The 27,854-nt window shown below is 50.0% G+C and overlaps 1 protein-coding gene across 5 annotated transcripts in view; it reads left to right on the top strand.

The window, feature by feature from the left end:
* The window catches only part of LOC126529421 (acetylgalactosaminyl-O-glycosyl-glycoprotein beta-1,3-N-acetylglucosaminyltransferase-like), a 70,079-nt gene that overhangs the window by 30,609 nt on the left and 11,616 nt on the right, over positions 1-27,854 (top strand). The window contains exons 1-3 of one of the 5 annotated variants that reach the window (XM_055069591.2): positions 18,180-18,768; positions 18,892-18,955; positions 19,983-21,828. The exons of 1 other annotated variant lie outside the window; for it this stretch is intronic. In XM_055069591.2, the coding sequence (XP_054925566.1) occupies positions 18,928-18,955; positions 19,983-21,460 (1,506 nt within the window). In that variant the 5' untranslated portion in view covers positions 18,180-18,768; positions 18,892-18,927 and the 3' untranslated portion in view covers positions 21,461-21,828. 3 more of the 5 variants (XM_055069593.2, XM_072289874.1, XM_055069592.2) reach the window with 3 other exon arrangements.

Here is a 27,854-nt window from a genome sequence, read left to right as displayed (position 1 = left end):
CCAACACCATATCCACTAAGCAACCACGGCGGGTCAATGTGAAACAAGGCTTCGTTTATTGGTGATGCCTATTTGATGCTATTTAAAGGCGGAATTGGTTTGGTTTGATGAGTTTCATGTAGAAATCGGCAGTGTGATATCCCCGGAATTGCCCATTCTTCATGATATTGAGTGGCTAGATAAACAGAAAGAAAATGTAAATAAAGGAATACATTAAATACAGTTCGCCATTCCATTAAGAGGTCGGTGTGCTTGAGATATGCCTGTGAGTCGACATTCGATATTGAGGTTTTATCTGGAAAGTTAACTTTCTTTTGTTACTCGGAACAGAGGTGGGCCTACTTGGTCAGCGTATAAGTGTTATATAGGCCCGTTCGCTGGTACTTTGATTCAGCGCCTGGTAGCACGTGGCGACATCCAGTGTCCAAAGTAGGCAGCACGTTCATTGCGCACGTCTCCATGTTTGTGACTCGTCATTGTACGTGTTGTTTTGTCCATCGTATTTGCTATGCAAATCCACGTTAGCCTGTGTATAACTCAACCTCGACTTCTGGTTGGTGATTGTTGTGGAATTACAGTGGCATCGGACTTGCATTCTTCCAGGTAGCTAGTGTACCTATAATGTGCAGTGCTTTGTACGATTATTGAACTTCAATCGTCAATTTTCCGAGTCACGTTTTCTCGTACGTTCAAATTACAGTCCAACTCTACCATGTCTGTAGGTTGTGTGTAAGTCGTAGTTTACGAATTTCCCGACGCACCTTGCTTTGAGAAATTAAATTAGTTCAGTAATGTCTCTGCGCCACATGGAGGCCCTGCTCTGCTCGGGATGCATGGTCCGGGCAAGCTTTATCCGTGGGACAACGCCGCCGACACCGAAGCCGACGCCGGATTTTCTACGACAGGGGCCCTTAACGCTTTCTCGTTAATAGCCAATGAAAGCCATCGCTTTAGAAAAAGTCAAGCCCGACAAGCCACCGTCGATTCGCCTCCCGGGAAAGCGGCTTACTCCAGTGACTCGGTTCCTGGCCTCAGGACGACGTAATCAGCGTTTCGATGCTTGTGGGCGGTTCCTCCTTGATAACATTGTGTTCGCACCGATTGCCTCCGGGAAACGGCGCGATAATTGCTATCGTAAACTGAGAACTCCTCCTCTCTATGCAACGATATGTCGTGTGTGCGATGTCTCTTCATTGGCGGTTATCGACAAGTGTATGCCGCGAGCATTGATGAAAGTGGGAAAAGCTTATATATAGCTTACCGAGAATCTGTGAAGGAGTTTATTGCTTACTCTTGGGCCACCCATTATTCCTAATTGCAGATATACAGTCTTTGCAGAGTGTGTGATAAGCGCGCGTTTCTGCTACGTACCGCACTCGATTATTCTAGCCCGATTAGTACCTGTATACTATGACTATAGTGTTTGTACCTTACGGGATACCGGGCCCCGCCAAGCCCAATCTTCGAGATTTTAGCCTGTACCATAGACATCTGTAATTGTTGATGTCAAACAAAAACGGATTTGATTTGAAGTACACGATCTCATGATCCCCTCATTCTGTCAACTTGTGATGCATGATCTGGATATATATTATGGCTCTACACAAGGAGGTCAAAAGAAAATCTGCTGGAGAGGAGGCTTACTATACGTGCTATGGGGTGAAGCCGTGCTGAGCAGGAGGCGGCCATCTTGCCATAGGCAAGAACGTCATAAAACCAAAGCGTAATGTACGCGAGGAGGCTTTCCTGTCCTCGGCATATTTTTTAGCGTGTAATAATTAAAGTACAGCATACGACTATCATGAAAAAAAGGATATTTATTTCAGCTACCTTATTTCAGGTAACAGTGCATTGAGTAAACGGCACACATCTGCTTCTGCAGCTGTGCCAGTGAAACCACCATAGCCTTAACTGAATCTCGAAAAGACGCGAGCGGATCACAGAGCATGGTCGCGCGCTGGAACACGGTAGAAAATGACATAGTTTTGCTCTCTGCGCGCGCGTCTGCATGACATATGGTAACAAGCAGACGAACCGGAAGTACATCTCTCTCGCTATACGGCACACAGTAAAACAAAGACACGCAGACATGTGGTTTGTAGGCTTTAATACTTCTCATAACTTCAATTCGTTTATAAAAGCAACAGATCAAACAAAACATTCAAGCGTGTCTTATAGTTGTCCCTACGTGGATGAATGCGAAAGCATTTCGACCGCCGCGCGACGACTGTGCTCTTTCAGTCGTTGAGTAAATATAGTTCTTGGGATACCGATGGTCCTTGGTTCGACTAGGTCGAGGTTCGGAGTGCGCTGCTGCGAGGTGCCGGAGCCTCGTCGGTTTCAATGCTGTGGGTTTGCCCTGCATTGAAATCGACGAGGTACAGTGTACTAGAATAGGATTCTAGTACACTGTAGACGAGGTTCCGGCACCTCGCAGCAGCGGGACTTTAGCTGCGTAATCCTAGCGATTGCACTGCGTGGACGCAGGGACCACATCATCGATCCCTCTTGGACTTCATTAGATCCGCAAATCTTTTTTCATTCATTTAGTCATCCTTACTCGCCCGCATCCCACAACCCTGTATGCTCTGAGGCATTTACCGTCGCATTAAAAAAAACTCTGTTTGTATTAACTGTGGCTTAATTAATTCGCCTTAATTAACACAAAGGTCGTGGGTTTGACTCGCACCAGTAGTCGTGAGTTCGAGCGCTGAAAGGAACTCTGTCTTAATTACACACGTGCCGTAATCGACTACATCTGAATTAGTTCTGCCTTAATTAACTTTCCCTTAATTGACACCAAAGGTCGTGGATCCGACTCCCACCAAAGATCGAGGGTTCGTAGGCTTTTTGGACCATCGTGTGGTCACGCCGACTACGCCGGGTTGTCCGTGCCACGAGCCATACAGCGCTTTCCCATTAATAACTGCTGTTGCCTTGCACAATTCTCAAGGTCACGTGTCGCTGAAGGTGACGTCACAGCACGGCGATGTACGTAGCGCGCTTGACGTCGATCTCTCTGGGTGAGGGCGCGGCGAGCCCGCGAGGAGAAGGGCAAACGGCGTTTGATTTGAGAATTCAGCTCTTTCTGCGGCGCGCCGCAATGTAAACTTAGCATACACCATCGCTAGTGGGCATTGTATGCAATGAGCTTGTCAGCTCAAAATGTCCAGACCTGGTGAGGGGCTCTTTATTCATCTAGTGGGCTTGTTCTGCTGAGCCTTTTGCTTGTTTTGTTGCAACACTTTCCCTTTGTTCTGTAGCTAATTGATTTTTTATTCCGATGCATGTAGTAAGAGAGATATGCAAATGAGAGAAAGGCAGGGAGGTTTGCCACCCTACACTGGGGGAAGGGAAAGAGGAAGTAAAGACGGAGAGAAGAGCGGGGACAAAAGGAAAGGCGTGGAAAAAAAAGGGGGGGGGGGACGGGATCGTTATATTCTTTCTAATAGGTCACTGCCACATAAAAAGCTCAACAGAGCCTTGACCGACTTTCGGTGCGACGACAGTTCATGTCGGCATTTCAAGACTCTCTGTTCTGAAAGCGGCCTGTCGTCAAGGCGTGCCAACACGGCCGCCTGCGACAGCCGGTGCGCGCTGTATCGAGGACAGTGGCAAAGTACGAGTTCTATAGTCTCCTCGCCGCCGCAGGGACTGCAAGCCGCGCTCTCGTCCATACCTCCGATGCACGGAGCAATTTCTTACAGTGACATGACATTACAACATCCATGACAACCATGACATGACAATCCATGACATCCATGACATCCATGACAACCTCTTCCACTTCTACGGCAGGATTCGCAACTTCACAATACATGTAGTGATCGGCAAGTCGCGCGATGTGGGTGGACGTTGCATCGTTTTCGCCTTTAAAAAAAATGATTCTATACGATCGCATTGAGCTACTTGTGCATGCAAAATGCACTGATGCAAAGCGAAATGAAGTAGCTATTAAATACATTTGCAAAAAAATAAAAAAAATAAGAACAAGAGGGGAATATAGAACACGAAAAAAGGAAGACCACAGCACAAAGCCAACAGCTGACTACAATGTTGGAACACGAATGTGCGGCTTTCACTTTGCTGGCGTTCTAGCAGCAAGTGGCTGCGGAAGCAGTGACAACGCACTGCACAGGTGTGTCGAAAGGGGTCAGAACTGGCAACCCCGAGTTATCTGCTCCAAATCTAGGGGCTCGTACTCTTGCGAGAGAAGAGAATCGGGACATGCTCTGCACACAAGTGTTCCCTTTTAACGGCGGACCCCTGTGTTGACATGCAGATTGTGTTACAGATGAATCACAATTCCTGTTTTAATATTACATGACATGTTACCTGCTTTTCCTTTCTTTTTCACTATATAGCTGGCTCGCTAAGCAGAATGCAGGCTTTGCTTTGCGTCTGTACTCCGATGGAGGCTGTTGGAATCGTACCGCTGGCACGAGTTGTTGGGGTCTCGGTGCTGACGCCCGTTATTGCCAATGGGTCGCAAGCCCCAAGGGTAGCGTTGGCCTGGCGGCCTGGGGCACTGGAAGCATCTGAAGGTCCCGGCAAAGCATGAGAAGACTGGTAACAGAACAACTTGTTTATTCTAACATAGCAAAAGAGCGGCCGGTCAGGTCGACCGGAGTGGAGAGACGGGAGAGCACGTAACTCAACAGTACAAATCGGAGCCTCTCTCTTGGCGTCCGGGGGCAGCTGCTCTTATACTCCCGGCGTCGCGGTCCAAAAGGGAAGGAGGGAAGGTCACGGGATGAAGGTCACGGGACGGCGCAGCAGGAGCCCACGACGGCGCGAACTGTCGGGCCGAGAGACCTGCTGAACCGAGTGTAGTGACGCATCGCCAACTCTCACCCACACGACGGCGCGAACAGTTGAGCCGAGAGACCTCCAGGCTCCTCATTCGGGGAACTCCGCTCCCCGGCTGCCGCGCTTTGACAAGCGAGGGCACACACACACACACGCACACACGAAGACACGTGGCACTGAAACACGCCTGGGCACGCTTGGCGGGTAGGCGTTGCGGCGGCGTCGGACGGGCCAAAATGTCCGCCGCTTTGAACAAAGCCCCGGCGTCCGTTGCATCCGCGCCGGCATTACCGCGCGTTGTAGGCGAAACGTAACAGACCGCCCCGCCGGGGGAAGGAGATCCCGATGGTCAGGGGACTGCATCCGCTGTCCGGAGGGATGTCGCTCGATGATGCTCATAACCGAAGTTGGGCGTCCTTGGGCGTTTCTTGAGCGCAGCGCACAGAGAAGGCCTCGTTCTCACGTTCAGGTGCACACAGGACACTGCAAAGTGACTTCGGGAGAGTTGACATTTTTGTTCTCGTTTCCGGCAAGCGTTAGAACCACGCCGAAAGTCAACCGCTCAGTCAGCAAGCACGGCACAACCCTCACTAAGCCCTGCCAGGCTCTTTCCCCTTTTATACTGCTGCCTAGTTCCTTACAGTAGTTTAGCAGCACTCAGAACGCGTCCACAAATCGGAAAAATTGCACTAAAAAGCACATCATCACTTTGAAACACTACACAAAAGCAATAGGTTAAAAATCCTGCCTCAGGAAGAAAAACATTAGTAACAAGCAATTTTGAGGCTGATTCCCACGTTAGGGGCTTCGACTTAAGCCATCGGCGTTACCGTTGAGACTCCCCTTTTTGTAACGCACCTCAAAGGAATATTGTTGCAAAGCGAGGCTCCAGCGCAGGAGGCGGCCATTTTTGGGAGAGATGGTCTGCAGCCATTGGAGAGGGCAGTGATCCGTTTCAATGATAAACCTCGAGCCGGCTAGGTAACATGACAATTTCTGAACGGCCCACACAATACACGCACACTCTTTCTCGGTGGCGCTATACGCCTGCTCACGACTCGTCAGCTTACGACTAGCATACAGGACGGGGTGTTCTACTTCTCCATTTTCCCGTTGGCACAGTACAACGCCCATGCCTCGCTCACTAGCATCACACTGAACAACGAACCCTTTTGTGTAGTCGGGCGATCGTAGCACAGGCTGGCTTGTTAGGGCGCTCTTTAGGGCGCTAAAAGCTCTTTCCTTCGTCTCATCCCAGACGACTGTTTGCGGCTCTGTCTTTCTTAGAGCATCCGTCAAGGGAGCCGCGATATCAGAGTACCTGGGGATGTACCTCTGATAGTAGCCGGCGACACCTAAGAACGACCGAATATCGGTCTTCGTGCGCGGTTGCGGGAAGTCTCGCACAGCGGCCACCTTTATTTCAGAGGGGCGGCGACGACCCCGACCAATCACGTGTCCGAGGTAGGCAACCTCGGCCTGTGCTAACTGGCACTTGGGAGCCTTGACTGTCAAGCCCGCATCGCGCAGGCGGGTTAGCACTGCCCGCAAGTGCGCCATATGCTCAGGCCAGGATGCGGAGAATATCGCTACGTCGTCTAGATACGGTAAAGCGAATTCTTGCTGTCCCCGCAACACTTTATCCATGAGGCTTGAAAAGCAGTATGGCGCGTTCTTCAAACCAAAACTCAAAACTTTAGGACGGAATGTCCCCATTGGTGAAATGAATGCCGCATACCTACTAGCCTCTTCTGTAAGTGGAACCTGCCAATAACCCCTGACAAGATCTAGGGTGGAAATAAACTGAGCGCTACTCACGCTCTCAAGGCGCTCCTCGATGTTAGGGATCGGATAAATTTGATCCTTAGTGATGGAATTAAGCCTGCGGTAGTCGACGCAAGGACGAGGTTCCTTGCCCGGTACCTCAACTAAAATCAAAGGGGAGGTATAATCACTCTCACCCGCTTCAATAACACCGAGCTGTAGCATTTTCTTTACCTCAGCCTCCATAATATCGCTCTGGCGGGGTGACACCCGGTACGCCTTGGATCGTACTGGCTCTGGGGAGGTAAGTTCTATGTCATGAGTAAGGACAGAAGTCCTACCAGGCCTCTCAGAGAACAGACCTTGAAACTCTTGTAAGAGCTGGTGTAGTTCTGTTTTCTGCTCAGGCGACAGCGATGCTTTACTTATTAAGTCACTAATGACTTGATCGGTGTCTTTCCTGTTCGTCACTGAGCCTAGTCCCGGAAGCTCGACCGGAAGCTCTTCTAACTTTCCCGCATCGGGAATTTCCTCTCCAGTATCTGGTGCCTTTAACGCTACAGGCTCAATTTTATCTCGTTCGGGCGTGCTCTGACTACCAGCTTGCTGCACCTCTGACCCTTTCTCATCGTTCAACAACGTCGGCCCCGCAACTACCGCCTTTGCAGCGAGCTCCCGAACCTTCGATCTGGTTAAGGCCTGAACGCTAGCCTCACCAAACAAAAGCCCCTTCTCGCGCAGGAGGTGATCGGACCTGTTCGAAAATAGGTACGGGTACTGGGGGGGCAGCATAGATGACACTGCGGCCTCCGTCTCAAGTGCTCCGAAAGGTCCTTCAATAAGCACTTTTGCTACCGGCAGACACACGCTATGAGCTTCCACTGCTTGCTTGATCCATGCGCACTCGCCCGTGAACATATCGGGTTCTACGTAAGAGGGATGAACTACATCCATCGTAGCTGCGGTATCGCGAAGCACTCGGCACTCTTTCCCGTTCACGAGGAGGTCTCGCATGTAAGGCTCGAGAAGCTTCATGTTCTCGTCAGTGCTGCATATAGACAAAAACACGACTTTTGGTTTTGTTTCTGGGCACTGCGCCGAAAAGTGACCCGGCTTCTGGCACGTATAACAAACGCGCGCTTGCCTCATCTCGAACCGCTTTCTGCGTTCGGCTTCGGTTGCCGCCGTCTCCTTACGTTCGGTCGGACTGCTTTCACTCGCATCCGAACTACGTGTGTCCCCCTTTGCTCTCATGGGCGTGAACTTTGGCCTCTCAAACTTGGAGCCAAATTCACCCTTTTGACCGTCCTTAGCTCCACGAGCCCGACGCGTCACAAACTCCTCGGCTAGCTCAGCGGCTCGAGCCACCGTACTAACGTCTGGCCTATCCAAGACCCAGTACCGCACGTTCTCAGGTAACCGACTATAAAACTGTTCTAGCCCGAAACACTGCAGAACTTTCTCGTGGTCACCAAACGCTTTCTCTTCTTTGAGCCACTCCTGCATGTTTGACATAAGCCTGTACGCAAACTCTGTATATGACTCACTTCTGCCTTTCTCATTTTCCCGAAACTTCCGACGGAACGCCTCCGCTGACAGCCGGTACTTTTTTAGCAGACTCGATTTCACTTTGTCGAAATCCTCTGCCTCCTCTCTCTCCAAGCGAGCGACTACGTCGGCCGCCTCGCCGGGTAACAAAGTGAGCAAGCGCTGTGGCCACGTTTCCCGAGAGAACCCCTGCTTCTCGCACGTTCGCTCAAAGTTAACCAGGAACAAACCAATGTCCTCTCCAAGCTTAAACGGCCGCATCAGGTCAGTCATTTTGAACAATACTCGTTCTCCTGCACCGTGTGCCTGACTTCCATTACGAGCGCGTTCCATCTCTAACTCGAGACGCTTCATTTCCAAAGCGTGTTGACGGTCGCGCTCTCTTTCTTTCTCTTGTTGCTCTTTACGTTCACGCTCATCTTTCTCTTTCTGTTCTTTAAGTTCGCGCTCCTGTTTCTCTTTTTGCTCCTCCCTCTCCTCAATGGTCTCAAGGCATTCCGACAGCTCGTCATCCTCAGCTTCTAACTCAAGAATAGCCCTTAGCAGTTCTGGTTTTCTGAGTTTGTCTGAGACATCCAGACCCAACTCTCTCGCAAGCTCCAGCAATTTCGGTTTGCGCAACGACTTCAAATCCATGGCTGCTCTGAATGCTGCTTTCTCTACTGCCTACTATTGTCTTGCCGCAAACTAACCCGGTAGCAACGACAACCACAATTACCAGCTCTGTTTCTAACACTAACAAAAGCCTGGCAAAACTCAGAAGAAGAAAGTCCCGCACTCACCAAACCTCGCAGCCAAGACTTCAGCGCAGTCGTTCCGCTGCAGGCAACCAGTCATCACACAGGGCTCGTTGCGCTGCTCCCGGATGGTCGTTGTGCTGCTCAGCATACAGTCAACCGCATCTCTTCGCTGCTGGCCTCCGTTGTCGCGATCTCACCGCTGGCAACCAGATGTTGGAATCGTACCGCTGGCACGAGTTGTTGGGGTCTCGGTGCTGACGCCCGTTATTGCCAATGGGTCGCAAGCCCCAAGGGTAGCGTTGGCCTGGCGGCCTGGGGCACTGGAAGCATCTGAAGGTCCCGGCAAAGCATGAGAAGACTGGTAACAGAACAACTTGTTTATTCTAACATAGCAAAAGAGCGGCCGGTCAGGTCGACCGGAGTGGAGAGACGGGAGAGCACGTAACTCAACAGTACAAATCGGAGCCTCTCTCTTGGCGTCCGGGGGCAGCTGCTCTTATACTCCCGGCGTCGCGGTCCAAAAGGGAAGGAGGGAAGGTCACGGGATGAAGGTCACGGGACGGCGCAGCAGGAGCCCACGACGGCGCGAACTGTCGGGCCGAGAGACCTGCTGAACCGAGTGTAGTGACGCATCGCCAACTCTCACCCACACGACGGCGCGAACAGTTGAGCCGAGAGACCTCCAGGCTCCTCATTCGGGGAACTCCGCTCCCCGGCTGCCGCGCTTTGACAAGCGAGGGCACACACACACACACGCACACACGAAGACACGTGGCACTGAAACACGCCTGGGCACGCTTGGCGGGTAGGCGTTGCGGCGGCGTCGGACGGGCCAAAATGTCCGCCGCTTTGAACAAAGCCCCGGCGTCCGTTGCATCCGCGCCGGCATTACCGCGCGTTGTAGGCGAAACGTAACAAGGCAGAGAGCGAAAAACCCTCGCGCATGAAGATTTGGATGCACGTTAAAATGATGATGATGATGATGATGATGATGATGATGATGATGATGATGATGATGATGATAAAAGGGCCAATGCTATAGGTATCGAGCAACTTTAGAGCGTGCGTGAAACGTTGCTGCCACGAAGGCACAAATTCGAGCGAGAGCAACAAACAAGGCGCTGAGCCATGGTAACAAAAAATGAGCACTTGACACTTACCGCGAGCCCGTTTGGACTTGCATCACTTTCAGCACGCATAAAATACCCGTGCTAATACTCAGTACGAGGCAACGACACTCACTGACTTCCTGCAGGTGCGCATAGGGAACGCAGGAAACGCTATTCGCAACGTTCCAGATCGCGCAGCCTAACTGTTGTTCCCCCTGCTCGATGGAAACACTCCGGAGTCAAATGGACGAAGCACAATGATATCCGTCTCCGTCTTTTGGCTCCCAGTCTCCTCGTCGAACGGCTATAGCTTCGACTAGCTGACTTCGCACCTCAGCATATATCGAAAATCTGTCGAAGAAAAAAAAATAGCGTTAGTGGGAGAAGGAAGAAGGTAGAGCTAAAACATGACCGCTTAACTATTAAATATAATCGCACATCCAGCAGCTGCGTTGTTTCGAACATAACGTGCGTTGTTATGAACAATATTAGGGTACTTACAAGTGAAAAGTCATCCATGTTTCTTTCTTCGTTCTATTCGTACATCCGTAAGGCGACACACGACGATACAATTCTTTATTCATTGCCTCGATCACATTCGCGATTACACGTTTCTTTTTTTTTTTCTTCGGACTTCCGCAAATCAATCCGCACTGACCATCGGCGTTCTTTCTGCCTATGGAAAGATGGCGTCGTACGGCTTCAGCTGAATAGCGCCTCCTCCACACCCGTCGGCGTTCTTTCTGCCTACAGTAAGATGGCGTCGTACGGCTTCAGCTAAAGAGCGCGTCCTCCACAGCCCATCGGCGTTCTTTCTGCCTACAGTTAGATGGCGTCGTATGGCTTCAGCTGAAGAGCGCGTCCTCCACAGCCCGTCGGCGTTCTTTCTGCCACAGTAAGATGGCGTCGTACGGCTTCAGCTGAAAAGCGCCCCACTCCACTCTATAGCAAAATTTACGTATAACCTCCTTGGTTGTAATACAGTGGTTATTACTCACCACTGCCACGTGTAGTACACCGTTGTAGCAAGGCAGCACAAATACATCAGTTGGACGTGGAAGACGCGCGATTAAACGCCACACTATAGTTTTACCAATAAGTAAGTACAAGTAATTTCCCCTGTGTTTTCCTTGGTGTCATTGTTTGTTGGCTTCTTATGATACGATTATTAAAAAAAAACGGGCCCCTCGGTTAACCCCCTTTCTTCTCGTTTATTACATAACGAGGGTCTTGAATCCGGCAACATTGATGCCTTCAGGTAGCATATGTGGGTTCATTGACCAATTGCCTTCTCCCAAAAAGATCACATACACGTGACGCCTGCGGCAGAAAGGAGGTTGCACATCCGCCGCCATGGTTTGTGAGTGGTGGCGCTGGCTAGCACTCTCAGAGTTAGTTCTTGTAGCATAAATACCCAAAAAAAGTAGATGGAAAAACGGTGACCTAGTAGCTCAAGTGGTTAAAGTATGGCACGCGTAAAAGAAGGCGTGGGATGGAAAATCGGGCCCCTCGGTTAGCCCCCTTTCTTCTCGTTTGGTACTATAGTCTTGCCATTCCTGGTGCCCCTGTCATAACACGCTGCCCTTGCAGGCCGCACGTCGTACGCTGGTATCAGTACGGGCCCGTCGAAGCCTTTAATTACAAGGCCACCGGCATCGACTCGCTGAGAGCTCTGCGTGGACATTACTAACGTAGGCGAGCGAATATCTCTTCTTAATCATATCGCATGAAAATTAACGTGGTGCCGCAGATCCGCTGGCCTGTATTCACACAATCTTAAGAGACGCACCACGTGGCGATGCACAGTTTTTCGGCGATGCGGGCGCGCCAAAGGTGTTGCATGTGATTCAAATGCGAAGAGCGGAAAAGTTACAAGCAGTGCAAATATGAACATAGAGCCCACCACTATGTTGTTGTTTTACAGCGAAGTTGTATACCTCTACCGTCAAAGGAAATTTTCGCGTCGTTGTTTGGCGTGGTAAGCAAAAAACTCCCCCATACGTGGACCGATCCCGGAGATAGTGCAATGCCGGGCCGATCCGCGGCGGAGGTGAAGCAGGCGTTAAGCAATCCCCATACGTGGGCCGACCCCGAAGATAGTGCAATGCCTCAGTCATTTGTCCTCAATCATTTGTTGTAACTCGTCTGCTGTGTTGCTGAATCGAACAATGTCATCGGCAAACCGAAGGATGCTGAGATATTCGCCGTCGATCCTTACTCCTAAGCCTTCCCAGTTTAACAGCTAGAATCGAATATTTACAGAACAGCTTGCAAATTATGTACAGCCTCTCACTATAGTTATCACGCAATTTCCAATATCCTGGAATTCACAACATTGGAAAGTTTCTGTGATTGTAAAACACACGAAATCATGGATTATACCGTGAAGTTTGTAAACGTGTGTAGCCTTCTAAGCCAAATAAAATCTGCGTATTCCTTCACGACCAAACCAGAAATGCGTGTCGATCGCGGCTACGGCAGAGCAAAAAAAAAAACTTTTTCTCTATTTCGAATGGTCACGCAGATAGTGAAGTAAGTTAAAAGTAATCAAGTAAGTTAAAGAAGATTTAACTTATTATCACGTAAGTTAAAATGAAACGTATTCAGACTTAATTCGATGTAAGGAGACAGATGCTGCATCTATATGCAGGGTAACCCACGTTACTTGAGACAAAACTTAAAAATATGCAAATGCCACGTAACTGGATCGAATCAAGGTAATGTCGTTTATCGTCGCTTGGAGATACATAATTTTTTTCATTGCGCCTAAATAGATAATTAGTCTTCATAATTTATAAACTTCTCAAATATTATAATTGGGTGAAGAGTGTCAATGAGAAAATTGTAGAGCAACACGAAAAACTCCCGATACAGCTTTCTGTTGCTCAATACGTGCTACATAAAAGTGTTTTCCCGAGCGTGAAAGAAGTCCGCGAATACACGCGAAATTTCCGCGCGACTGGCCGCTCCAGGCACTCTCCCTGAAGCGTCAACTTGAAACACTTCGCTGAGAATGAAAACGAATATAAAGATCGCCGCCCAAGCACTCCGTACAGATGGTTAACAAGTGAAGCAGGAACGTATGGCCCCGGTGTTTATCACTGCGTTAATCCCGACGGTTCATTAAACGGCGGCTTGGTAGGCTGCCGGATACTCGGTACGCAGTTGCTGCTTGCGCTCGGCTGCACGAGCCTGTTCTTGTGACCGGGGTGCAGCATCGGCCCGGCGTGGACGAGCTCGTTCGCGATTCTGCTCGCGGCGCTGCTGATCGAAAGCTGCCTGCTCCGCAGGAGTACGTATGATGCGCGGGCTACCCATTTCGGAGCCGGAGAGAAACTGCTGTGCGCGCGCTCGGCTTCGACGGAGAGCAACGATGTCCTGGCGCGGCTAATCCAACACGATAGCACAAGATAGCACAAGGCCTTTTCACTCCGATCCATGACGTCACGTTGCTTGGCCCGACTACCATAGAATATAATGGGGATGCTACCGAGTAGGCAACAGTGATTTTGACGTCAGGGTTTTCATCACGCCAGCCTTGTCAATCGAAATTTCGGGCCGGGTAGCTTGACGTTATGGATCGGAGTAAACAGGTCTTGTGCTATTTAGGTGGTGTTGGCTAATCGCGCGCCTCTCTTTCTCCTTTTTTTTTTTTTTTTTTTTTTGCTCCTGCGCATGGGGTTGCGTCGGAGGAGTTTTCGGCGTACAGGCGACCGACAGACGGACAGACGGATGAAGGGACGAAACGGCTAGCCATACACAGCTCGTTGTAAAAGGAAAGGAAAAGAAATGAAGAGTATGACCAAGTATGCTCCTTGTGTCCAACGACAACAACTAAACAGCGTCCAGAGGCTGCTCAGTGTGCTGGTTATTTATTTATTCATTTCTTCAATCATTCATTCATTCATACATTCATTCACATACACTTAGGGCTACGAGGCTTTGCAGAGAAGAGTGTAAATGTGAACAACAACAAAAAGGAAAGTATAGGAGCAGACATATTTAGTTGCAAAAGGTTATTCGACTGCAGGCTTGAAGGATGCAGTATAGGCAGGCTCTTCTCAGTCGACGCTTGTCTTTTGGATATAAGGTTCCAAGAAATGCTTGGCATTTATTAGTTTTCATTCAGAATGACTCTTCAATACAACGATATCTCTGTCTATTTTGCTCTTCACACGAATTCGTCCCCACAAAACCTACCGCAGCTCTTGGCCAATCCGCCTGAGTGACTGGGCTTCTTCAATGTTATCTCATCATCTTTGTCATACCTCTGACACCATTCCGACTCCACGGCTAACACAATAACAACGATCAACAACGATCTCAGCCTCGATCGATCTCTTCCCATCGCTCTGACAAACACATCCCCGAGCTCGGCGTCGCCACAGACTAAAGAATCATAACGCCGGCTTCGCAACACAGATGGCGCTGGCAGTTAGAACCCTTCATGGAGGCGGCACATGCGGTTCGGCAACAAAGCAGGCGTTAACGAAGGCGGCCATTTGAACGACGCAGCCGAGTATAGCAGCGCAAAACAACAGCAAAAAAAAAAAAAAAAGAAAAAAAAAGCCTGCCTGGAACCTCGTTCGCGAAATATGCGCGGCCCGCGCCATTGAGATGAGCTTGGAACTACAAAGGGGCCGAACGGCGGCGCATGCATTTACACGCTCGACGTGCGCGCGCGTACCAACGCGCCGCGACGCGCTAAAACGCGTGCCTTTTGCGTCCGTCTTGATTACCGAAGCCACCGCTTGGCGCCGCCACAAGTGCGTGTTGGCTCCGTTGATTCATTAGCAAATCGTGCGGGGGGAGGGGAGGGGGGGGGGCGGTGTTCGCGCGGCATGATGCGAAGGCAACTCGCGCGGTCGGTACACAAAGGGCGGATTGCCGCGCGCATTAGACACGCCGTGTAGCACTCGTGCATGGGGTTACGGGCGTACGCGGTTTGTTTGCCGCCCTCGTTACTAGCCACTTGTGGCCACCGGTTAGCGCTACACTTGAATCGCTAGCTCATTAGCGACAACTGTAACAGAGGCGTAGAACGGTCGTTTAAAGAGCACCGCATGCAGGAACACATAAATAGTTTCTGGCGGTGTGGGGATGCACTTGCCGGCCTCATAAGAAATGCTCGCATTGCGATAGCGGCCCGTGGATTGTGACGTCTACCGAGGACGTAATGGAAGGAGGTTCGGATTTCTTTTTTATTACGATTATTATTACTTTTGAATTAATTAACGACCACCCTCCCTTACCCCGTGCCAAAGCACGTACAGAACTTGCCAAGCACACAGTTGCGGCTGGTTGTTTCTTTAAGTGCGAAACATTCCTTTGCCGAGTCGGAGCTATAGGATCAGATCAAGTTCACGCGTAAGGACGCGATGATGCTTTGATGACGGTTTATCTCCGAGAGATGAGGGTCAGTCCCTGTGATAGTGCAGTCTAAAAAAATGTGGATATAGTGCGAATTAAAGCAACCAGATTGGCCAGTATCGGACATAGTGCAAGCAAACACAGGATATAGTGCGAATTAAGGCTGCCCGATCGGCCGGTAGCCGACATAGTGCTGACGTACAACGAGTATAAGGCGGACCGCTAGGACATGTGGTGCATGTGACCGCCGACGTGAGCTCCGGAACACCAACATGCCGTCGTTGCCGTCATCATATCGTCGTCATTCCGTCGTCTTCATTTCATTGCCTTCACGACATTGTGATCATTCTTTCGTGTTCAAGCCATCGCGTCACCTTCCCGCCATTTTCACTCTGTTGCTGTCACCGCGTTCTCGTACGTCATCGTCATCCCGCCGTCTTCGAGCCTTCGTCGTCATACCGTCGTCGTCGCGCCATTGTCGCCATCGCGAAGTCGCCATCATGGCGTCGCGGTCATTCCACCGTCGTCGTTTTAGTCGTATCGGTTGCGCGCTGTCGACCCACTGTCGCCATATACGTTTGTCGTCAGGCCGTCGTCGTGATCCCGCCTTCGTCATCCCTTCGTCATCACGTCATCGTCGGCGCGTCGTCGGATGTCGTACAGTCGTCGTGCCGTCGTCGGCATACCAGTGTAACCATTTTAGCGTCTTGTCTCATTGTCGCCGAACGATCGTCATCATTCGATCTCTGTCGTTCCCTTCGACACGGCACCGTCGTCGAGCCACCGTCTTCATGCCATCGGCATCAATCCAGCATCGGCATCGCGTTGTCGTCATTCCTTTATCCGTCGCACCGTCACCCTCACTCCACCGTTGTCGCACAATCGCCGTCGTACCATCGTCATCCCGTGGCCGTCGCGCGTCCTCGTCGCGAAAAAAAGACTCCCTCGTTCTTGGACGTTCTGTATGCGGTCTATACGCGCGACGACAATTTACACTCCCCCGGACTCTCTCGAACGAAGCGGGCCACAGATTGAACCCGGACAACAAGTGGGTTCCCCCCGTTACACAGAGGAATTGTTTGGCGCACACCCTAGACACCACGAACCGAGTGCCCACTACGCGCGAGACGTGACGGTGTCATTAACCAGGTGTCCACCAGAGAGGAAGATCTTCCACTCGCGAGTACGTCGCATTATCGTTATCACTTGCAGTACGTCGATTATCAAAGTGCGACCGAAAACCATACTGCGGCTGAAGAAGCGTCACAGAAAGCACTTAAGAAATAGCACTCGAGAAAACAAGATAGCTTGCCCTCACGTTTGCACCGTCCTTATCTTACAGAAACTTTTCGCATGACGTAGAAAATCATCAAGGATGGTTTCTGCCTTTTTTTTTCTTTCCTTTCTGCGAGAACAATGGCGAAAATGCTTCTAATTCCTAGTAGCTGAAGAAAGCATCAAAAGAGGGAGCTACCAGCGCTGCTGCTATTAAGCTGCTACTGTGGGAATCACCACGGTGTACCGGAGTTCTGTAAACCGTAACTATACGATTACCGAAGGCCTAAAGCTCTCCGATTATCATCCCGGGAGATCAAAGCGACCAAGCGCGCGATTCTCTCATAGCCCGTACGCGCTTCTATCAAACGTTAAGCCCCGTCACTCATTAAACAGGCAATAACAAGTACACGTAACTATTCCTGGTCGGCCTAATTGCAGTCCCCATGTGTTTCAGATTGCTCTGAGTATACGGCGCCTTCGTTTCGATGGAGTATGGACCCATCATTTCTTCACAGGCGGGCACATACAGCATAGGCATATGAGTGTGCGTGTGCGACTTTTTGTCTTTGTGTTTTCTTTCCTCTGTCTTCTTTCATCTCATCCCTCGATAGCCGTCACACCTGGTGCCGCATATACCGAGCTCGTCCCTCTGTCGTGCCTTCTCCACGATCGACAGTTCCGGCCGCGTTTCTTTTCACTACTGTAATTCATTGCTTAGTTTTGAACTTCATCTCGTTCCGTTCTTTCATCGGCGCATCACCTTCCGACGACGTTAATATTTTATTCGCTCGAGTCATTCTGTTCAGCGAAGCCTTCGGTGTCCCAGCAAACAGCTTTCTATTCCGCATCCCACCCCTCGGGTTAATTCGAAAGGCACATTTTGGCTGTCTCGCGGGCATCGCGAGCTCGCTTCGAAGGGCCTGTCTTGCGAGCCGTGGGAGGTGTATGTGTTTGAAGGAAGGGGGGAGGGGGAGGGGGAGTGGCTGCGTTTGTCATTACCTGACTTGTTTACGACCAGCAGCGCTCCGCTGTGCGCCCCCTTGTGAGGAGTTACTTCCCCACCCCCCGCCTCCAGCCGCACAGGCATTTATTTCACTCAACAGAGATTGTATATATATATAAATATATATGTAACACGTTAGAAATGAATATCCGCACTTGAGTACGGGTTCGTTGCGTAGTTTCGTTTTTCCGGGCTCTGTTTAGGAGAGCGACGGATTGACACTTTAAGTGCGCTGAGAGAACGATAATTATTATTTTTTTTCGCTCGCAAGCATGTGCCAACCGAGCTGAAGTTTGCTCTCGCAGCAGTTTCCTTTCATTCTTGGCTTTCTTTGTTTATGCATCAGTGAAAAATGCGTTTCTTACAACTGCCGCGGGCGCTTGAGACAGTTTACTGCAGCTGATCACGTTTGAAGCAATGAAAGAAACAGAAAGAAAAGGACTCGTGCATTCAAAGAGGCAGGAAGTTGCGTACACCGGTCGGGAAAGTGGGGGGGGGGGGGGGATACTTCGTCATTTGACGCGTTGCACCTCGCTCTTGCTAGAAATTGTGAAGGCTGTAGTAAATTCGGTGTTTGTTCTCTTAAACTGTAAGTGGCATAAGGGCCGGCTGCGATCAAGGCGTAAGCCTCCTTCCTTTCAACGATGACTGAGTGCTCCGATTGGCGGCGCCACCAGCTGCTCGCACTTCCGGTTCTCACGGTTGCCAGCACACACAACGTGCGGACACGCGAGGAAAGCACATCTCGTTCTGGGCTATCGTTTGCCATACAGAGCTTTTAGCATAGCCGTGACGTAACGTGCTGGCGTAGACGTATAGCGTTGTATCGGAATACCGTGTCCGAGCCTGGAAGTGACGACGGCGGCATCTTGCGGACATCTGATCAACCGTTAGCGCACCGGAAACTTCTTGCGTTGTAAGGCTTTTCTATATCCATGAGGGGCACGAGAATGCCACCTACGCGATGACTGTGTCGTTGCCGACGCGCTTACTCCAGCAAAGTAAGTGGAATATTCGTCCATTGAGATAAATGTTCGTCCCACCTTGGTTGAACACATTGACGCAAGATGTCGCTACGAGCAGTGCTGCTCCAAAGCCCACGCTGCCCGTGTCCGGTGTTCGGTTATTCCGGTGCGCGTCCTGACTGGTACGTACGTCTAGGTTTCGCTAAATCTCTCCATTCTTAGGGTAGACGTAAGGATTGCCATATATAAAAAAATTTCTTCAAACCGGAGGTTAGACTCGTACGCTTTCGTTTTGCGTTGCCCAGGAAAGTTAGGCGTTACCCAGGAAAGTTGGCGAGAAGATGAAGTTGGTGGGCACACTGGTTAGAGGTTGTAACAGTTTTCTCATTCTAACGTGGGAGAAGATGTTGTTGCTGTGTATTTGCATGCACTTCGGGGCACGTGCACTTGACTTTACTGCGTTATGCGACGAGAACTTCAAAGTTACGTCGGAATCACGCAATCTCACCCCCCCCCCCCCCCCAATTACTGTGTGTTGACGTAGTTGAGCTCACGCAGACCCCCGGAAAGGTTGAGTACAAGTCGGAATAGCGTCTACTTGTGAAATAACTATCTTCGAGCCACTCAAATAACAAAGGGATTTACTAATTTTATTATTAGTGACTATTCGTGCGCACAAGCTGCCCGGCAAGCTCAACGGCGTTAGCTGTCGATAGAAGGAGACTATGCTCAATAATAGGTGGACAGCTTATATAGCTTCTCCAGTTATTAAATGACTTGGCATGTGTCCATTCTGACTGCATGTGCGACACGAGTGGAACACTCAAGGCGTTAGCGCAGTATGAACGGATGCGAGATTTGTCACTGGGTGCGGCGCCTGACAACCTATTGTTTTCAATGAGGCCACATAGTCAAGGCAAGTGCTCATCCCGAACCATATCAGCGCGGGAACAGTTCGCGGAATCCAGCCCATTGGTCTGCAGACTCCGCCAATGTAGCATTTGTTTTCGCTTTCCATAACTCGTTTTCACCGCTTACGTAATTTGCCGTTGAGCATGCAACGCGCACCGTGACGTTTTCGGGTCGCACGCAGCGCGAGAATTTCTAGCCCGAACGTTTTAAGCCCATTGTCTGCCGACCATGGTTACAAATCACAAGGTACTCAAACCGCGGAAGCCACGCGGTATGGTAGCATATGCACCCGCCTCCGCTGCACTTCCAACGCTTGCACTCTTGAGTGGCGACTCGATCACGTCATCGTGACATGCACGTCGTGGAGCATGCGGCACGGTTGCATTTCTGCACGCACGGACCTCGCCTGACCGCACTGAAGTCTCATTGCACGTTCGCGAAGCGTAGAGCTAGCAGACCACCCTGACGTGTAGACCACTCGCAGGTGCCTGCTCGCCGAGCCCACCCGTAGCGACGCGGCAGTGGACCCTGCTGGCGACGCTGGCAGCGTTCACGCTGTTCAACGTCTCCTACTGGTACTCGCAGAGGGACTGCTGGAAGCGCATCTCCCCGCCCGAAGTCCTTCGCCTCTCCGCAACCGATCGCGTGTTAGACAGACGACAAGGCACGACGACGCTACCGAGTGATGTTCCCCTGGAACTGCTGTTCTGGAGACCAGTCGAGGCCCTGCTGAGGGGCTACGGCCGGCTACCCTTTCCAGTGGAGAACGTCTCGTTCCTTCCGGTGGCCTACTCCGTGGTGCACCGCTGCCGAATCGGTGGTCCCCTGAGCCACGTATTCTTCGTGCACAGCGCTCCCAACAACTGGGCCAAGCGTCGCCTGCTCCGCGAGACCATAGGGGACGTCGCCATGGCGACCAAGCACTCGTGGACCACCGTCTTCTTCGTCGGCCTGTCTCGCAACCTGGCCGTTCAGCAGAAGGTGCTCGACGAGGCCGAACAGCACGGCGACCTCGTGATGTTACCGTATCTGGACGCCTACAGGAACCTGACGTACAAGTACGTGTACGGCATGAAGTGGACCATGGACAACTGCCCGTCGGCCAGGTACGTCGTCAAGATGGACGATGACATGGTCATCAACCTGACCAAGCTGGTCGCCTACCTGAAGCGTCGCGCGCCGACGGAGCCTGTGGCCTTCCACTGCTACGTCTGGACAAACATGATGGTCGAGAGGAACACGGACTCCCCCTGGTACATCCCCAAGAAGATGTACCGCAAGAGCGTCTTCTCTCGGTACTGTTCCGGAAGTGTGGTGCTCTTCGCGAGCAAGGTAATGGAGGCCGTCTACAACGCGTCGTTCGAGGTGCCGTTCATGCCCGTCGACGACGTCTACGTGACGGGCGAGGCCGCCAAGAAGGCCCGCGTGGGTCACGTGAGGCTGAACCGGTACTACTCGCTCTTCGACGACAGGTGGCGCGAGGTGGCCAGGGGAAAGTACCTGTTCGCGCACGTGTCCCGGGCCAAGAACCGGCGCAGGTGTTGGGACATCATCATGAGGGAACTGAGAGAACCAACGCTAGCTTTCCTGGACTACGAGACGTTCTCTCAAGAGGGCGCCACCAGTCTCAATCGGTCGGACGAGTCGGCAGCGGCCAATGACGAAGGAGGAGGTCCGCCTTCCGCAGCTAACTTGACATCGTACGAAATGAGCGCGAAGCCACCACTGTTATACGAAGACACGTACGTTCTGACTCGAGATGTGGCTTCGGCAAGCGTGGAATTTGAAAGTCAGAAAGCAGCTGGCACTAGTCACGGTGAGGTACATGTCCGGGACAGAGGAGACACTGTTGAACGCAGCGCGCAGAACAGTGGTGGCAACGTAGTTTCTCGAAGCAGAGGAGAACCGACGAGACGAGATGATGCTGACAGCGCCGCGTTTATCGTGCGTGGTCAAGGGTGAAGATGAAACGCTAACGATGTTAGGGTAAGAACAGTGTGTCCGTAAGCGACGAATGTGAATGGTGGCAGTTCTGAATCGCGACTTCGAGGCTCGACGACCTGGTCAAGGCTTATTCACTTGTCGATTCGCGACAGCCTCTGAAATGACGTGCTGACGCGATGTTTAGTCGGGCCAGCTGGTTCTGCGGCACCGAAGTTTCGAAGAACTCAGGCGCTGTGTGCTGCTTGTGAGGCACCTCACCGTGCTGTGATGACGTCACTTCCTCGTCAGTCTGAAGTTGACGCAACGCGCTCGAAAGCTTGTGGTGGTGCCTGGGAATAACAAAAGTGCTCCGCAGAAGCGACAATAAATAAAACACCACAAAAATTTCTAATGTTTTTTTTTTTTTTTCTTCAATCTGTAATGGTACACTTCGGTGACATGTATGGAGTGCTAAAAGCGTTAGTTGTGATAACATTTTAATGAAGCACGAACGAGCAGCACTAAATCAGTTTCGAATGGTAAATCCGTTCTTTCAAGAACTTCACATTTACTTACTTGGCGCTCGATGCTCACTATTATTGCAGAAAACTACGGCCGAATATCTCTTCAGTAATGTTCGCGCCGATATACCTTAGAAACGGTTACGTCAACATGTCGTCACAAATTTAAAGGTGATTTCTATCGTTTGGGCCGTTTTGGCGCCAGAAACGTTCTCGAAATTAGCTAAGTTCAATGCTTGGTTCTCTTAAAGTGCAACTTAAGCACTCTTCAGCGATAAGCAATTGGGCCAGAGCCCTGTTGACGACGTCAAAATGCGTGACGTCACGGCAGGCTCGCGCGGGGACATCTTGGGGACCGTGGTCCCCCGTCATTGGGTTCTGAATCTTTTTTTTGTCTGTCCAAACCTTCCCTCACGGTGACAATGACCGCTTTGCTGCGTCAGAAGTTGCAACTTGAACTATAAGGCAGCTTAACAGAGTATACCATGGTGGTACTTGGCCATTTCTGGTCCTTGCGCTACTAAACACCATATATCATCGCCATCAACATTATATTGATCGCTAGTGTCACTTTAATACGGCACACTTTCTATTAAACATATGACCAAATTTAGAGCTCATCATTTGATATCATACAGACCAACTTTTCCAGTTCGCGGCTAAACAATGCGAAGACGTTAGGTGACTGCATACGCTACAGTTAGGGTGTCAAAGTGAAAGCGTTACTATTAGAGACCGTTAATGGAAAGTCTGACTGGAAGTGCTTATTCCTCAACGCATTACCTCTGTCTCTACATATATTTAATTTCTTTACAATGACTGCTCTAAAGAATACAAATAAAGGCTGACAGACATTGCATTGACTGTCAAAGTTAAATCAATCGGCCTCACTTATCTAATCACGGCTCAAAAGGCAAGTTAATTCAGATCGGAATTAAAAAAAAAAGCGGTGATCAGAATAATATTGCCTCTCGTTGTCTGGAAGTACATACAGGGTACTCCAGCTTACTTAAGTCACTGTTTAAAGATGTTTAGGTGCGTTATACGAGGGCACAGCTAAAAGCATGACATTGACCACTCTACGTAGGAGATTACAAAATATTTTACCATTTTGTTTACTTGCACAGTTACACCGGTTCTTTTAATTTCGCAGGCTTTTAGTGTTTAGGCTTATCACCCACACCGAACGCTGTCTGATCCCCCTTAGCCTATTAAAGTGTAGCGACCGTCCGTCACCTCGTCGTCCCCGTGCCTCGCAATGCGGGTCATCGCCCCTTGCTCCGGAAATTCAGGTAACCTCGCCGTGCCTCGCGGTTGGGGTCATTGCCCCCCGCTCTCTCTTGGAACCGAGGAGGCTGGCCGACTGGAGCGCCACCACAGCCACTTGGTAAACCTGCTTTTACTTTTGAATAAAGCCAGTCGACTCTCCGTTCTCAAGTTGTCAAAACGTGTATTCCTCGCCTCAGCTAAACCTAGCACCCAAGAAAAGGAGCACGTCAGACCTTACGAAGTCACAGAACTGTAAGCTCCGTGTTAAATGATCAAAATATCGTCAAATTTGGAAGACCCGCTGACACAATTGAGAACTTCATTTGTAGATGTCTTCTTTAATCACATTTTCTAATAATGTTCCTTTTTCGTCTTTTCTTTTAGTGCAACGAAATTAACAACAATGGATGCGACGTGGTTCAACCGGTCACATTGATATTTCAATCCCTGTCAGTTTGCGTAGCCTATTTGGAGACAAGGTAGAGAGTACGGCGTCTTGAAAGTATACGCTTTGACGTCACCTTTAGTGCAAGCAACGAAATAAGTATTTCGGCAGACCCTACTGGCGTCAATTTTACCTGAAGGTGTATACAATTACAATACACGTTCGTATTTTTGTCGAAATTTGCTTGTTAAGAGCTGTTATTCAAAGCGCCGAAAAACGAAGAGGAACAGAAGTGTCGTCTGCTCACCGCTTCGAACAGACGAACAGAAAAACGGAAAACTAAGGAAAAAAAATTGGCTGAAAGCTTAGTTTGGTTAAGCCTGGAAGATTGCGAAAGCAATACCCTTGGCTGCGCCTTAATTCGGCTGATGGTGTGGACATGGTTGCCGTTTGTTAAACTTATGGATATACATCATCCGACATAGCGCAAGGCAGCGCGCCGACCACTGCGAAGAGCCGAGCTGTAGCCCCATTTATCCTCCTAGCGTGACGTCACACCAGCGAGCGCCCTCTCTCGGTAGGCTTCGCCATCGAAGCCGAGAGCTGGAGCCCCGTCTCTCGGTCTGGCGTGACGTCACACGGTCACGTGACGCGCAGCTGTGTAAGGAGGCGCCACGACCACCGATGGGCCGAAAGTGCGAGCAGTATTGCTTTCGCAATAAAACAATCGACGATGTTTCTGCTCTTTTATCGCGATAGCAATTGTATAGACAGTGCAAGCGAATTTTTGCCTTCACCGTCGGCGTTGCCGTAAGGCTCCATATATATATATATGCTACATGCCTATTTATGCTCTATATGCGCGGGTTATATATTGCTGCACTATTCTGTCGCTAAAGTTGCTCATACACGGTCTCACGTTCTCGACTCAATCATTCCATAGAACTTTGACAATGGCATGTAGCTCGCAAACAAGTGTAATGAAGCAGAACGTTCACAGCGTATGCTCCTTATCTTAAATCTTAATTCTCAGACGATTAAACATTAAATGTGCAAAACAATACCAGTTCTCAAACATGAAAGTGATGCCGTTTTACTGGCGCAGCTCTTTGCAAGCAGCGTAGCGGCGTCCGTGAGATGTCATTCCCTATACACGCGGCGTGGTAAAGCCTTTAACGTCTGCCAGGAATTTTGTCGCACACGCGTATATGTCGCGTCCGGGTTAGTGAGATTCGCGCATAGTTAGTACACCGTCTGAGAAGACGTGACGCTAAGCCTTGCTGTCACAGAGAATGAAGCTTCGCCCTTTGGGAGACACTGCCATCTTTTCTTTTTTTTTTCCAGCACTACCGCAAGCTGCACAGTTCAGGCTAAAGGAGCAGACGACACTACTCTTGCCGTGCGTCGTTCAACGTTTCGATCGACAATTATTTGCCAATCAGGCAACATTAGGAAAACTTCGCCGCTGTCTATGAATCTTGCCTTCCGAGAGAAAAAGAAATTCCCGCAGAAACTCCTCTGGGAGTTGTCCAAGTGTGCGTGAGCATTGTGCCACTTGCTCAGCTCCCCGCATCCCGATGTCTTTATCGATTTTTTGAAACTTGATCCGACCGGAGTGCAGACGACAGCGCTGCGGCGACGCGAACCGCTGCAGACGGTGGTGCAAAGTGAATTGATGGCACTAGCAAACTACTGCAGATGGCGGCGCCAGGTGCACTTACGACGTTCCCATCATTACAAGACATTATCGCTCTTTAGCGTCTTATCCATCCGCATCGAACGATTATCAACCGTGATCAACCATACTCTGGCGGCGGCTGCTTATGGCGCGGCCGCGCGGGCCCTATGTTGAAAGCGACCTGCGATGGGGTGCGCCGAGGACTGATAGCTTCGTGTGCGCTGTGTTCTCGCCGCTTCGCGTTGAAGCGACAGGCAGCGCGAAGGTGAATTCGTTTGCTGCTGCGCGCATGCTATACCCTGAATGCCATACGCGGCGGATGGACGGATGGACGAGCGGGTTTAGTCGTTGGGTAGTCATAGAAATGCTTACGCATTTAAACACATTGACGCCACTGGATAGTGATTTGTTACATTTTGTTCTTGCCTTCACTGCATGCGACGACAGTGTGCCCGGATCTATGTGACGTCGCACTCCTGCGCTAGACCATCACGTCTATACTAGAGAACCTTTTGCAAGCCACGACTGCGACCTCGGAAGTGTAAGCGACTTCGCTATGGTGTAGAAGCGTGAACCGTTTAGCTATAGTTGGTGCGTCATTTGAAGGCACAAGAGCGCTGAACTGACGTTGAAAAGAACGCAGATACAGACAGGTTCGCTATGTACTGTAAAGAACTATTTTTTTTTTTTACCTCTTTTCGTGACAGGTGAATGACAGCGACCGCGACGACTACTTCGCTTTTCAGATTCCAACCGAGCCTCGTGTATACGACAACGCGGCTTCTTCCTTTTTTTCTTTAATCTTTTTTTCCTGCTACTCATCAAAGTAACAAAATAGTGACTCGTATAAGCCAGCTTCACATTTTTATGATCGCTCCTTTGTATTTATTTTTTTTTTGCTGACACCGACCGATCAACGAAGCCCCGGCAGCTACCATATCTGAAAACAAGCCAGCGAAAAGGAAATTCGCCTTACTCGGCATCGTGAGAACGAAATTCGATTAGCTGTGTTACTCTAACAAGGCAAAGTTAGAATCTACCGACCGTAAAGATATTTTGACGTTTGACAAATTTCCTAACCTGTGTAAGAGTCAAGTTAACGAGTGTGCAACGGCGCGACATGTGCGCTGAAGTAATTTTAAACTGTCGAGTATTAAAAATTAAATTATCGGGTTTTACGTGCCAAAACCACTTTCTGATTATGAGGCACGCCGTAGTGGAGGACTCCGGGAATTTCGACCACCTGGGGTTCTTTAAAGTGCACTTAAATCTAAGTGCACGGGTGTTTTCGCATTTCGCCCCCATCGAAATGTGGCCTCCGTGGCCGGGATTCGATCCCGTGACCTCGTGATCAGCAGACCAACACCATAGCCACTGAGCAACCACGGCATGTCTGTCGAGTATAGACAATATTAGTTAACAGTGCTTATTGCCATGGTACCACGCAAGCGTTGATGCAACTGAAGTGTCGGCACGAGAGGAGTCAGCAAAAAAAAAAGAGAAAAGTTGAGAGTCACTCTCAACGACAAAAAGTTGAGTTTAGCACACGCTAATAAGGATGAGGGCGAAAGCCTGCGCTATCACAAGACATTCGTTAAAATGCTTGACATTCTCAATCGAACGCGTTGTTGCTTCCTACTGTTTTCTCCCGCCAAAGGTCGAGGACACGAGTGCCTTAACTCTATCTTAATTAAATGTGTATTTATCAACTTCGCCCATATAATTAACGCCAAAGGTCGTGGCTTCGACCCCCAATTCTTGTGCCATTGAATTTGCGGAAATATCGTGCAAGTTCACGTCGGAACATACGCGAAGTCGTACTGCGAACACATTCGCTGTCGATCGTCTGTCGAACAGACTGCGTGAGGTCGCTGTATATCTGTGAGGAAGTCGCGAAGTGTTTTCGATAGCGTGTATTCGTTTTTTTTTTGTTTGTTTAAATCGACTCGCCATCCCGGCCCTGCAAAAGTGTATGTCCAGCGAAGCTGTTGAAAACCGCCACTACAACTGCTGAGGCCGGTGTACACAATGCTTTATTGCTTTAGAGCCATCATCATCATCAGCCTGGTTATGCCCACTGCAGGGCAAAGGCCTCTCCCATACTTCTCCAACAACCCCGGTCCTGTACTAATCGTGGCCATGCCGTCCCTGCAAACGTCTTAATCTCATCCGCCCACCTAACTTTCTGCCGCCCCCTGCTACGCTTCCCTTCCCTTGGGATCCAATCCGTAACTCTTAATGATCATCGGTTATCTTCCCTCCTCATTACGTGTCCTGCCCATGCCCATTTCTTTTTCTTGATTTCAACTAAGATATCATTAACTCGCGCTTGTTCCCTCACCCAATCTGCTCTTTTCTTATCCCTTAACGTTACACCTATAATTCTTCTTTCCATAGCTCGTTGCGTCGTCCTCAATTTAAGTAGAACCCTTTTCGTAAGCCTCCAGGTTTCTGCCCCGTACGTGAGTACTGGTAAGACACAGCTGTTATAAACTTTTCTCTTGAGGGATAAAGGCAACCTGCTGTTCATGATCTGAGAATGCCTGCCAAACGCACCCCAGCCCATTCTTAGAGTAATGG

The sequence above is a fragment of the Dermacentor andersoni genome, chromosome 8 (assembly GCF_023375885.2).
Source record: "Dermacentor andersoni chromosome 8, qqDerAnde1_hic_scaffold, whole genome shotgun sequence".
NCBI classification, from domain to species: Eukaryota; Metazoa; Arthropoda; class Arachnida; order Ixodida; family Ixodidae; genus Dermacentor; species Dermacentor andersoni.
The sequence above is the reverse complement of the archived record's forward strand: the minus strand, read 5'-3'. Positions and strand labels throughout refer to the sequence as shown.